The sequence below is a fragment of the Cololabis saira genome, chromosome 9 (assembly GCF_033807715.1).
Source record: "Cololabis saira isolate AMF1-May2022 chromosome 9, fColSai1.1, whole genome shotgun sequence".
NCBI classification, from domain to species: Eukaryota; Metazoa; Chordata; class Actinopteri; order Beloniformes; family Belonidae; genus Cololabis; species Cololabis saira.
This window is the reverse complement of record NC_084595.1, coordinates 16,196,203-16,209,734: the sequence shown is the minus strand read 5'-3', so window position 1 is coordinate 16,209,734 and position 13,532 is coordinate 16,196,203. Positions and strand designations below refer to the sequence as shown.

Genomic DNA, 13,532 nt, shown 5'->3' with positions numbered 1-13,532 from the left:
TATTTCATTGGGGACTTGGTTCTTGTACCAAACCTCTAAGAACCACCCCTTTGACAATTGTGTCTCAACGGGACCGACCTGGTTAAATAAAGGCAAAATAAAAAAGATATTGTAAAGCTGTGCGAAAAGCTGTTTCTTCGACTCCGACACCAATAACCAACACGAGATGATGACATCTTATTTAAATTAAGTTTTCTAATTTCTAATTTCAGGTTGAAAAGAATTAAGACTAACGCCAATTGTTCCTCTTTTCTTGATTATATCACTGGTTTACGAACCCATCTACCCTCAGTGGCTCCAGATAAGGAGGATGGAGGTGATTCTGGAGACTGCAGTAGCTTGTCGTCTCGCTCCATTTGTCATCAACGAGCTTGAGATGAGACATCCCATCTTTTCAAAACATCTGCGAGTCCTGTTTTTTTTTGTCACGTTGTCACTGACAAATAATGTTTCTGGAACAATATTCTTTGGGAAACTATAGAAATGAGATTAGATTAAGAAATGCATTTGAACCTGTGAATGCCACAAGCATCACGTGTCAACAAATTTCACCCTGCTGATACCCTTTAACACAAATTTGACATGAAATATTCAGAAAGTGGAGTTCAGGTGTAAGAGAGAATCCTGGTTGGACTAATTCTTCACCTGCCACGAACCCTGTCTCTTTTGTTGCCTGGCAACAGGTTGGAGCCCAAGGTTTTGAGTGACACCATTCTCCTCCCCACCACCCTGCAGGTAAGCGCTAACATCTACATTGTTGTTCATCCATCAAGTCGTCCATCTGCACGTCGTCATCCTGAGAAAACTTGTCAGGCCAGACTTTGATTTGTGGTTATGATCCTAACTCAACGATTGGAGTGAGGAGAGGGGCTTGTTATTGACTCAGAAGAGAAAGTGAGGTGATGAGAAAAGCCCCCCCCCCAAAAAAAACAACAAAACAAACAAACAACCAAACCAAAAAAAAACCCTTTCCCTCCCAAGTTTTGGCTTTCGTTGTGTTCTTCTTGTCGCAAACCTTTGTCTCTCTTTCGCTTCATCCTCCCTCATTCGGCTCCCTCATCATCTAGCTGTTTTTATACTGGACTCATACATGTCTGGTTCTGTTCTTACGCGTGTGCTTGTCATGTATCAGACCCAAGCAGAAACACGCCCTTTCGCCCGGCAGTGGGGAGATATTCACCGATCTGAGGAGCAGGAGCTGAGTTAAAGGAGACCTACGTTTTTTCTTGCTTTAACATATATAAAGTGGTCTCCCCTCAGCCTGCCAACTCAGAGAAGGAGGAAATAACCAAATTCTGCCGTGTCTACAGCCGCCCGGATGAGCCATCCAGTGTGATGTGGCTTCTACGAGCCGTTCAGATTCTGCTCCCGTCGTTACGTAACGACAGGAGCGATTTACATAGGTTGGCCTCCGATGCGTGAAACCACGCCCACAACTCACTCTGGCCGGAACAACAACAACTCCGCCTGCCGGAGCTTCCGCCATTTTTTCGTTGCGGTGTATCGCGTCATTCAGACAGCCAATCAGCACAGTGCCTCATTATCATAGCCCCGCCCACTCAGAATCCCGCATAGATAATGAGGTTAGAGAATGGGATGATAAAGACATGGTTTAAAGGGTGAATTTCTAATTTATTTAGAAAAAAAATCAAAAGCTTGTTTTTAAGACATTGAAGGCCTGTTTAAAAAAGGTATTAGATGCCATAATAGGTCTCCTTTAAAGTAAAACAGATCACACCGCCACCTCCCACATGCTCAGCAGTCTGCAGCCACTGCAGGAAAACAACAACAACAAGTTTTTCCCCACATCTCAAGCTACGCGTCGTTAGCCATGCTGATAGAGTCACACTGTAGTTGAGACCGTTGTGTTGTAGACGTCCTAGTCCCGTCTGAAGATCAGCCAGTCACATCAGGGATATGGTGATGTGCAGACAGAGCAGAGATGCCACCGGGCTGAACCGGAGCACTTGTCTTAACAAGTAAATAAGTAATTTCATGTTCTGACATTTTCTTTTTTTGTAAAACTTGCAGATTTGACACAATTATTTATCAGCAGAAGAAGACGCAATGTTCTACAAGCTGACTTCTTTCAGTCCAAACATGAATAGGCTTCAGGTTTCCCTCGAAATCCCTTGTGCACGTGCGTGTGCATGTGCGTGTTGTGGGAACTGAGCAGTGGGATGATTAGCACAGCTGTAAACCTCCTGCAGGAGTGGACGTTAGGTCACTTACATAGCTGTCCAACATTTACTCTTGTTTGCTCTCCTGCTCCGTTACTCTCTTGCCCTCCCCCGTTTCATTATTCGAGCCTCTTAGTTCAGACTGCAGGAAAAACTGACCTTAACACCTCGTCCATCACAGTTATGGGATTAAGGTCACAATTCTTTGCTGGCTTGATTTATGTTTTTTGGATGAAATTGCAGTCCTGTCATGTCCACCAATCCTGGTTCCGACCCGCCATCACACTCATCTCTGGACTGATGGTGAAGCCATTGCTCTTCTTCTCATTATCATTTGTGTATGAATTTGATGGTCTTCCATGCAGGGAAACTTTAAAGAGAAATCACCCAGGCTCCCTGCTCCTACTTCCCTGTTTACTTGCGTACACCTGACGTGTTGGGTTTGATGCCACTTCCTGTTACTGCGCATGCGGGTCACTTCAGATCAGGAGGCTGTTAACAATGAAGTCTGACATAAGACGCATCTAAAATACTAATGTGAACAGCTGCCAAAAATAAATTCAGATCATGGCAAAAATATCAAAAGTGAGCATTAAGACCTGCAGTATGAAGTATGAGTATAAAGTTACTCTGGTTGGTAAGGAAAACAGCTCTTCCTTAAAATATTCCTTCAATTGATATTGAAACGGATATTTTAACATGAAAAAAACATTATCACGGCTTTAAGTGATGTTTATCATAATTGCTAAAACAAAGGTCGTTCCAAGAATACCGCCTGAAGTTCATCAACCATGAATTTTACTTGGAGAAGATACAGACGTCAGTGATGGTTGTTGAAGTTAAAGCCTCTTTGGTTGCATGTACATCGAAGCTTTCATAATTGCCATCTGTCTTCTGATGTCCGGGGATATACACCAGTGTCCCGGCCCGTTTTCCACATGTGAAACGAGTGAAGAGATTGGTGACCTAAAACGCGGATATGTATCCGAAAACATCAACAGGAGCACCACTGTGATTCGGAGATGTGAATGTGAATTGGGAAGACAAGTCTTCAAGAAAGCAACTTAAACAAGTAACTGACAGCTTTAATTTAACACAAATAATTGATGGACCAACCAGAATTACAAATTCCTCTAGCACACAGATTGATTTAATTTTAAGCAACATGCCGGACAGAATAATCAAATCTTATAACCTTATACTGTAACTGGGCTGTCTGATCATAATATGATCCTAATGGCTAGAAAAGTGAATGGAAAGAAATGTTCTATCTCTGTTCGGAGTAAGACTCCATGATGAAGATACCAAAGAATAAAAAGGAAGATTTTAAAAATGTGCAGTGTGCTGTGCAGAGTATTAAGTGGGATAACCTGATGAAATCAGATAATTTGGACTACACTAGCCAGTACTTTACTGATACATTATATAAACCCATTAAAGATTTTTCCAAGAAGTTTAGAAATAAAAATAAAAGGGCCTCTCTTCCATGGATAAATGCAACTATTTTTCAAATGATGAAAGATCAGACCCTAAAAATATCATTGAAGTCCAAACTGACAACTGATAGGCACAAATTTACATAATTAAGAAACAAAGTGACAAGAGAACTTAGGAAAGCCAAGGCAAACTACTTTCTTGAAATTATTGAAAATAATAAGGGAAACTCCAAAAGTATATGCCAGCAAATAAAGAAATTAACTGGACAAAATAATGCTAGAAAACAGATTGAACTGAGGATTAATGATACTCTAACAAATAAGGCGACAGGTGTAGCCTTAAATAATTATTTTGTGGAATCTGTAGCTATCATTGCCAACAGTTTTCCCTTACACCAGCAGTATAGTGTCAGGCACCAAATCCTGCTGTGCCCATCTTCAATCTAGAAAGGGTGTCTGAAACTCAAGTAGCAAAGGTAATTCATTCGCAAATGGTCAAAGGACATGTATGAGATGGACTCTGCTGTGATCAAGGATCTGGCCTGTTTATTGTTTAAACCTATAACTCACATTGTGAATATTTCATTTACTCGGGGGGGTTTCCCTGAATACTGGAAGCCTGCAGCTGTTGTCCCCATTTTTAAGAGTGCTGACCCTCACTTAGTATCAAATTATAGACCAATAAGCATACTTCCTGTCATGTCCAAGGTTATTGAAAAATTTGTGGCAAACCAACTAATTTCTAATCTCAACTCTAGTCAGCTCCTACATCCCATGCAACATGGCTTTAGGGACCACCACTCAACAGAAACGGCAACCGTCTATTTTATTGAAGGGATTAAGTCTCTAATGGACAGAGGGGGTGTCGTTGGCGCAATTTTTTTAGATCTTCCAAAAGCCCTTGACACTGTTAATCATAATATCCTCCAGTATAAATTTGGCCAATTTAATTTTTCTCAGTGTACTTCCAACTGGTTCAAATCTCACTAACCGATCTCAGTGGGTTCAAATACAAAATATAAAATCTACTTTCAAAGATCTTGTCACAGGTGTTCCCCAAGGTTCAATCCTGGGTCCAATCCTTTTCAGTCTGTACATAAACGATCTACCATCAGTGTGCCAAGGATGTGAGGTCATTATGTATGCTGATGATACCGGGATTTTTGTAAAGGGTAAAGACCATTCTGAGGCTGCTGCTCAGTTTACAAAGGTCATGGTAAACATTACAAACTGGTTGAATAACTGTTATTTACAACTGAACTCCTCTAAAACTGTTGCTATGTTTTTTGCTAAAACAAACAAATCATACACAGAACAGAACCACATAACCTTTTATTTCTGGACAGAGAATCCAAACTGTAAATGAATACAAATATCTCAGCATTATGTTAGACAGTAATCTCACTTTTAAACATCATGTTAAAGTGAGCAACATTCTCAAATTCACACTTGCAAATTTCAGGCACCTCTGAAATCATATGACTACAGAAGCTGCAATAATGTTCATGTTTTCTCTCATAATATCTCATATTAATTATTGTTTACCCACCTGGGCCACTGCAAACTCCACCACTCTAAATCCGGTCATATCCCTATACAAACAAGCTCTCAAAATCCTGGATAAAAAATCAAGATCCTTCCATCATTGCACAATCCTCAATAAATATAGGCTTCTGAGCTGGAACAATCTTGTAATTTTCAAAAACTGCTGCCTCATATACAAAATCCGTCACAGCTTAGCTCCGCCGCCACTCTGTAGCCTTATAACATTTAGATCACCCGCAACAAGTGTCACCAGAGGGGCTGCTAGATGTGATTGTGAGATCCCATTCAAGAAAACTGTATTTGGTCAATCAGTTTTTACCTACAGGGCAGCTAATGAGGGGAATACAATCCCTCAAAACATAAGAGAGTCCATCTAATATACCGTATTTTCTGGACTATAAGCCGCACCAGTATATAAGCCGCATCCGCTCTATTTTTAAAAAAACAATAAAAAAAGATATACAAGCCGCACCCGTATATAAGCCGCATCCGCTCTATTAAAAAAAAAAGATATGCAAGCCGCAAATATTTATGTTGTTAGATTAGACATTTACTACATGTACAGAACCATTTTGAGCTGTAAATGATGTACATGTTTGTACCTAAATACATCCTTTCCTAACAGTGTCTTTTAACACGGCAGCAACTTTGCTGATTAAAACTGGACAGAACCAAGAGAAAATAACCAGCATTTATTTATCTATTTATCTTTTTGAAATCTGCTTCTACCTACTTCTATCTGCTAAAGAAGAAGTAGCGTATTCTTATTTGCATTTATTTTGTCTTAGTTTTTATTCTAATTCCGGTTAGAGCGCCCGAGCGGTGGAAGAAAAATCCACAGAATAGCTGCACCTTTGTATAAGCCGCATGATTCAAAACCTATGAAAAAAGTAGCGGCTTATAGTCCAGAAAATACGGTAGCTAATTTAAGAAAAATCTAAAGAAATGGCTAATCGACAGCCAAATTTGTCGACACTAGTCCCTGATTTACCTGTAGTGCATGGTCTATATGCTTGTTGTTGGTGAGAAATGTATTGTTTGTGGATATGAATACTGGCCTTGTTTGGTTGGGGGATGTATATACATCCCTGTGTTGCTGAGGGGTAATGAGAGCAAGTCACTGGTAGTGGATCGGATAGAGTGTGTGTGTGTGTGTGTGTGTGTGTGTGTGTGTGTGTGTGTGTGTGTGTGTGTGTGTGTGTGTGTGTGTGTGTGTGTGTGTGTGTGTGTGTGTGTGTGTGTATAGAATAGAATAGAATAGAATAGAAGACTTTATTGATCTCCCAGTGGAGAAATTCAGTCGTGCAGCAGCCAAACACACACACGCTCAACGGTTCATACAAGAAATTTAAAATAGAATAACCAATAAATAGCTAAATAATAAAAAAGAGCAATATAAAAAGTAGAAAAAGAGTATGTACAAGAGAAAAAAAATAGTAAACACAAAAAAAACCGGATAATATTTACATGTGCAAAAGTACCTTTCGGCTACAATTGGGTGCATTTACATTTTTAAAATGTTCATTAATGTACATTGTCCCTAAATGCAAAAATCAAATAAAAAAAAATCCGGCTCATGCGAGGCAGAGCCAACAGAAACGTTCATCTTTTGGTTCATATGACATGTGGATGCAAAAAATCCCCCTCAAATGGTTGTATACAAAAGCTTTTTGCGGTTACAGTACATACTGGAACCATACTGTAGATATAATTTTTGAAAAACTGGCATTAGGCATATTTTGTATTCTTAATTTCCAATTTGTGCACTTTCAAGTAAGATAGACTAGCAGCAATGATCATATTCAGATACTGTATCGATGCCTTTGCTCCAGACTTGCAGGAGGAAAAATCTGCTAGAGCACAATTGATGGAGAAGAAACTTCCTTTTATTTTGTCCCAGTTGCTAAATTCACACTTTTCCCTGCACAGTTAATTTTATCAGCACGATGGAACATCTTCGGATAATCTTTACACTGCAAAAACAGCCCCTCTAGAAATAAGCCTAATGTTGCTAAATCCAGTCAAACAGTCTTATATCAGGCAAAAAATATCTCTGCCAGTGGAATAAAGAGTAATTTCTTGGCAAAATTTCGTTAAAACCAGCAAAAGTTTGAACAAAACCTTTTTTTTGCGGTGTGATAAAGGCTGCAACCCGTTTCTCATACAGCATCGTCCTGAGGATAGGATCTGGGGGTCAGACGTCACGAAGAGTGCCAGAGGCATCGGTTTCATCTGTTTTGGGGCTTAAACAGGCTCAGAGATCCCATAATGAAGCACTTCCAAACGTGTCCCTCTTGATAAAACAGAAATAATTCTGCAGAAAAGGGTAAAGGACAGTGGGGTGGCATCGGCCGACCCTTGCGTCGTGCATCCTGTTAAGCCTCTTCGTGATCCAGCTAAACCTCGGCCTCGCCGTCCTCCGGTGAACGATGCTGACAGGACAGAGTTCACTGGGATGTGAGAAGAATGGTCCTCTGGTAACAGATGCAACGGCTCAAACACAAACCAGCCCGGGCCAGCCTCTTGCTATTTCCCATCGTGCCTTTAAAAGTTATAAATATCTCTAATTAGCCTGCTGATGTCTTCGGGCCGGCGAGAGGTGACGGCCTCCGGCCCACACCCATCACCCCACGTCTCCTGGGCTCGGCTGGAGTGCTGCCTCAGCGCTGAATCAGACAGGAGCGCTATATAAAAGCCCCTCGGAGACTCACCTCCCAGCACACTTAGCTTTACGTGGATTTCTTTAATCATCCACTTGTTTATTCAGACGATTTCAGCTCCTAGCGCTTCCCCCAGGTCCCCAGGACTCCGTGAGAGATACTCTGTCCAGGAATATGAGCGAGCAGGCCGCCGCAGAGATGCCGTGTGGGGACTACGACAGGGCCACCGCCTGGTACCCGCTGAGGAAGTGGTGGCAGCCCGGTCGGCCCGTGAGTCGGGAGCTCGGCCTGCCGCCTTTCCTGGAGGCGGGGGACCCCCGCTGGATGGATGTGGACCGGCTCCAGAGGAGTTTCTGCTCGTGGCTGGGCTACATTCCCACTCCGCTGTTCGTGCCCTACATCTCTGAGTCCATGGCTCAGCCGGGCCAGAAGATCAGCAAGTGGAGGGTCAGCCTGGACGTGGCCCAGTTTTCCACCTCAGAGGTCTCAGTCAGCGTCAGAGATGGATTCCTGGAAGTCGGAGGTACAACTCTGCTCATTTTAAGTTCCCATTAGCCTTGTTAAATACGATTACGCACGATCTTGATGAAATATTAACAGTCTTGTTGTACTTTCATCTCAGAGGAGCAGAGATAACTAAACACACTTCTTACAGTTAGAAGAGTAAAGCCCATTAAACTGAACACTGCTGGATGAAAAGCTGAACGTTAAACGATTAGGAAGCTGTTTAAACACGCTTTGGGGACAGAAAATCACGTCTGTGAGGCAGAATCTAATATTTGAGAGTGTTTTCTCTGTTTCTTGATTCACTCACAACCCACGATCCGCCCGCAGGGAAACACGAGGAGAGGCTGGACGAGCACGGATCTGTCGCCAGATGTTTCACAAAGAAGTACAGGTAGGCAAAGACGACACCAGATTAGGTCTTGGTAAACATCAGTCCACAGCCAACGATGGGAGGCTGAGAGTTTGATTTGGACCGGATCCAGAAAAGATGACAAATACGTGTGTTGTGGTGTTTGTGCTGCATCCAGCTGCACTGTAAACCCGAGCTGTGTCTAACTCAGGCTCCCAGCTGAAGTGGACGTCACCAAAATCGTGTCCACGCTGTCGGCGGACGGAATCCTGACTGTGGAGGCCCCAGTTCCCGAAGCCGCGTTTCCCGCCGCCGTCATCATTCCAGTGAAGGTGATCACCGCTAGGGGCGTCGTTTCCATCGGGACTGTTTTACTTGGCTAACATGCTTATTTGGTTTCTTGCTAAAACTTAGTGGAAAAGATAAATAAACACACAACATGTGACGCGTGAGCAGCCGAGTCGCTGGACGGGTCTAAAGACTGGAAACAGATGTTTAATTGTACTTCAACTTTATTCTCGACATTTCAACTTTTTTCTCAACATTTCGACTATTTTCTCGAAATTGTACGTCAACTTTATTCTGGACATTTCGACTTTTTTCTCAACATTTCGACTTTTTTCTCAACATTTCGACTTTTTTCCCAAAATTGTACTTCAACTTTATTCTCAACATTTCGAAGTGCACAATGAAAAAAAAATCTTCCTCCAAAATATTATTTTTATTTTTCTCCTGCCTGGCCCTAATGCTCTTCCGTACAGAAAGGCAAGGTTTTAATAATAATTAAAAAAAAAATTTCATCCTTTATTTATACAGGTAAAATCTCATTGAGACCCTGTTTCAGGTCGGCAGCAGCAAAACACAAAGTTACAGACTAACTGAACGTACAAGAGACAAACATAAGATAATTAATAGTAATAAAATTAAGGAAAAAAGGAACTAGTTCAATACAGAACACGTGCAGACCCCCACTCACTGTCTCACCAGTCTTCCAGGAGTAATTTGAAGTCCTCTAGCAACATAAATGTGGAGAGCTTCAGCTTCTGTTGGAGCCTGTTCCAGGTTCCAGGCGCAGCATCGGAAAACGCCTTTTTGCCAAGTTCAGTACGGACTGAGGGGCAAATGAGATGTAATCCAGGGACCGGAGGCTGATGATCAGACTGGTTCCGTGTCAAGTATGTGGATAAATAGGATGGGAGTTCATCTGAGAGCACAGAAATTAGATTAGATAAGATTTCTTTATTAGTCCCACTATGGGGACATGTCCATCATTACAGCAGCAGGGGGAAAGAAAAAAATAGGAATATAGAAAAATATAAACAGGATAAAAACAAAAACATTTCAGCAGATACAATAACATAAATAAAATATGGTTACAAAGATAAATAATCAAAAGACCATCTCACCAAACCCACAATAATTTAAAGATGAATAATCTGCAGCTGCTTTAAAAAAAAAAAAGAATCAACACAACATGAGCAGCTTGGAAAGGGAGTAAACCTGAGTTTAATGGAACAACCTCTGGCCAGATCATGTGACAGGCTGACAGGAAGAGCGCGGCCCGACCTAATGGGACCTAATGGGATGCTCTCTGAGGAATCCACTCGGACCCCAGTTTTTTTGTAATTTGAGCAAATGGATGGAACAAACAGAGCTGGCTGTTAGACTACATTCACACTGCAGTTCTCAAGTGACCCAAATCCGATTTTTTGCTCATATGTGACTCAGATCTGATTTGTTTATGACAGTGTGAACAGCACAAGTCACATGGAATCTGACCTTTTCAAATCAGATTCAAGTCGCTTCCATATGTGGTTCTAAATCGGATACAGGTCTGATGTTTTGCAATGCGACCTCAGTGTGAACAGCCAGGTCGGAATTAATGCAACTTTGACGTGACTTGGGAGCGGCCGTTGTCATAATACTGCGCTGGCAGGGGTGGGAGTCACTCGGAAGCGATCGGAAAAGGTCAAGACATAATACATATACATGATATATACAAAATATACCCATGTACGCTCACTTCTGTTGCCTTCATGTTTACCGCCGTATGACGGCGTGCTGCGTGTGACGTCTTTGTTATTGTTCCTCTGTGCATGCGGGTCAGTTCAGGGCCGCGATGCGTTCACACTCGAGTCTGATATAGGACACATTTTAAAAGATAATGTGAACAGCCACACGAAAAAATCGGATATGGGAAAAAAATCGGAATTGAGCATTAAGGCCTGCAGTGTGAACGTAGTCAGTTACCAGGCGTACACCGGCCTAGGGCTTTGAAGTACTTTGACATTCACTCTTTGATCCTGTCATGTATGAGTAGTGCGACTTTAACTTGGCCCATTTTTGTCCCATACCCAAATATGTAGTTCCTGCTTCGTGTCCACATTTAATATTTTGGGCCCCTTTTCACCCCATTCACGGGAAACATGGGACTCCTAATTCTGCCCAACTTACCGATTTAACAAAATGTATGTTTTCATCTAAAGATACGTGTACAAAGTTTTCCAAAACATAAAATTATTGCATGAAACCTAATCAGTTAGGATGTACTCTGAACTGCTTGTTGTATTATGTTCAATCTTCATCTAATCTTTGGTGAAGACGTAAAAGGTAAGAAAACTCTTCTGTATTCAAATTCAGGTGGAGGTTGAGGCTGCTGGAGATCAGGAAGTGAAAGAAAACCAGCAGGAGGAGTCCCAGTCGGAGGTTCGGGAGGATCAGGACCAAGCTGCCGGCACCAGCGCCGAGCTGGAACACGAGGGCATGGAGGCCCGGGACCAGCCGGCTGGAGAGGCTGATCCTTCAGCGCCTGCAGATGAGGAAAGCACAGAGAGTCTGCAGCAATCTCCCGTGCTGCAAGAAACTCTGGAAAGCCACGAAATAATGGAAACATCCGAGCAGCTGGAACAGACAGAACAAGCCGTGGAGGTAGAGATCCCTGTAACGGTGGAGGTGGCCCAGGAGCTCGTCCAGCCTGAGCAGCCGGAGCTGGGTGAGAGTCCGCCGAGCGACGTCCAGAGCCCGGAGCCAGAGGCCGCCGACGTGAAGCAAGTGCACATCCAGTGAACAGAAGCACGTGACCCTGCATTGCTTGGCTTCCCAAACGCATCCGACCCGGTGGCTAAAACACGCGTGACCATGCTGGCTTTGGAGCTCCAATAAAGCACTAGTGTCTCAAAAGTGTTGGCGTTTTGTGTCTACATTGTTTTCTACCCTCACAATGTTATGAAAAATCCTATTGAAAATCAAATCAAATCCACAATTCAGCTTTAAAATGACGTGACTGCACAATTAAACAGGTGCTTTATTATCAAGCTGTTGCAGAAGCTATGTTGGTGTTAAATTACTTTGAATGCTATGAAACGGGTAATGTACCTTTTTTGCAGTTGCCATGGCAACAGCATAACTGGAGTTTACACATATCTAAATACAGCAGTCCATGTAAGTTTACTAAAAAAGAAAAAAAATCACATAAAGTCTTTGCAAAGCCGGAGCATGGCAGCTCGTTGTCATTTCCAGATTGCAGCTCCGTTCTGGAAACTTTTTCACTTTTGTTTCTCGGTGATTATCCCTGTCGATTCCAATCCACAGAGAAGATTACATAATTTTGCTCAACATGCAGTGGAATTGCCCCAATTTTAACACTGACTTTCAGCAGCTCTGCCAGGCCCGCCTCAGCCAGTCCTGCGGCCGGCTCGCAGCAGCGGCAGCAGCAATCTCGTCCAACGTAAGCCCTCCACTAAGCTGCCGTCCAATTGTCTCTGTTTCCCAACAATAACACCACGGGCCCTCCGGATCCCTGGAACCGGGCCCGTCAGTGGCAACGTTCTCGGGGAAAGACACAGATGTTAAGACACACTGAGAAGCTGGCTGGACTTTCTTTTTTTTTTTCTTCCATCAGTCAGTACAAAGACATGAACTGAAAAGAGGCAGGACATATATGTCTTTGGCAAGAAAATGAAAATATAATACTTAAAATACAAAACTATATTGTTGAGTCTGGAACATTGTGATTAATAATTTCATAATGAGTTGGCACGTATAAAAGTATTTATAAACACACAATTCAGCCTCGAGTGAGTTTTTGCATTCACTTCAGGAAGGACCCACATAAGCTTTTATACACAAACATGTGTGTGGGTTATAAACAGTAAGTACAGAAAGTGATATAATCAGTGTTTAATAACCAGCATCGGCAAAAGAAAAAAACCTTTATCAGTGGACATTCAGATAATATGTACATGAAATAAAAGCACACAATTTAACAATCTGCCTCTCCTACCAATCACTCATTCTTTATTGGTACAGCACTTTTCATACAGCTTGTGAAACAGTTAAAAAAAAACCCCATCTCAGCTTTAACCATCATCACAGTCAATCAAACTGTATTTATAAAGCACTTTTCATACATATATGTAGCACAAAGTGCTTTAAAAATTCAACCCCCCCCCCCCAGCCCCCCCGCTCACACAAACCCCACTCACCCTCATACACACAACAGACACAATTAAAATGTAGAATCACACTGATATAAACAAACCACATGTAGACAAGTACCTATAATAATACAAATAGAGCAGGAACAGAGATAACAACTAAAATACTAAACAAGTAAATAGAAAAAACCCTGAGTTAATAATTAAATAAATAGCAGGTACATTTTAAAATTAGGATGTAAGGAAATATACAGAACAGTGAATATTTTATATGAGATATATATATATAAATTAAATAAATAAATGCTTGCATTTGAAATAAAATATAAATAAACACATTTATGAAAGTAGAAAATGTGTATCTTTGCAGGAGGATTTAGAATACAAACAGACAGAATACACAAATACATACTCAAAAT

General features: G+C 41.8%; 1 protein-coding gene across 1 annotated transcript; it reads left to right on the top strand.

The window, feature by feature from the left end:
• The first annotated feature begins 7,845 nt into the window (after positions 1–7,845).
• On the top strand, positions 7,846–11,857 carry si:dkey-1k23.3 (heat shock protein beta-1). The gene is made up of 4 exons (XM_061729876.1): positions 7,846–8,344; positions 8,656–8,719; positions 8,889–9,009; positions 11,318–11,857. Exons 1-4 carry the CDS (start codon positions 7,996–7,998, stop codon positions 11,741–11,743), a joined length of 960 nt encoding a protein of 319 aa, XP_061585860.1. The 5' UTR covers positions 7,846–7,995; the 3' UTR covers positions 11,744–11,857.
• The last annotated feature ends 1,675 nt before the right edge of the window (positions 11,858–13,532 follow it).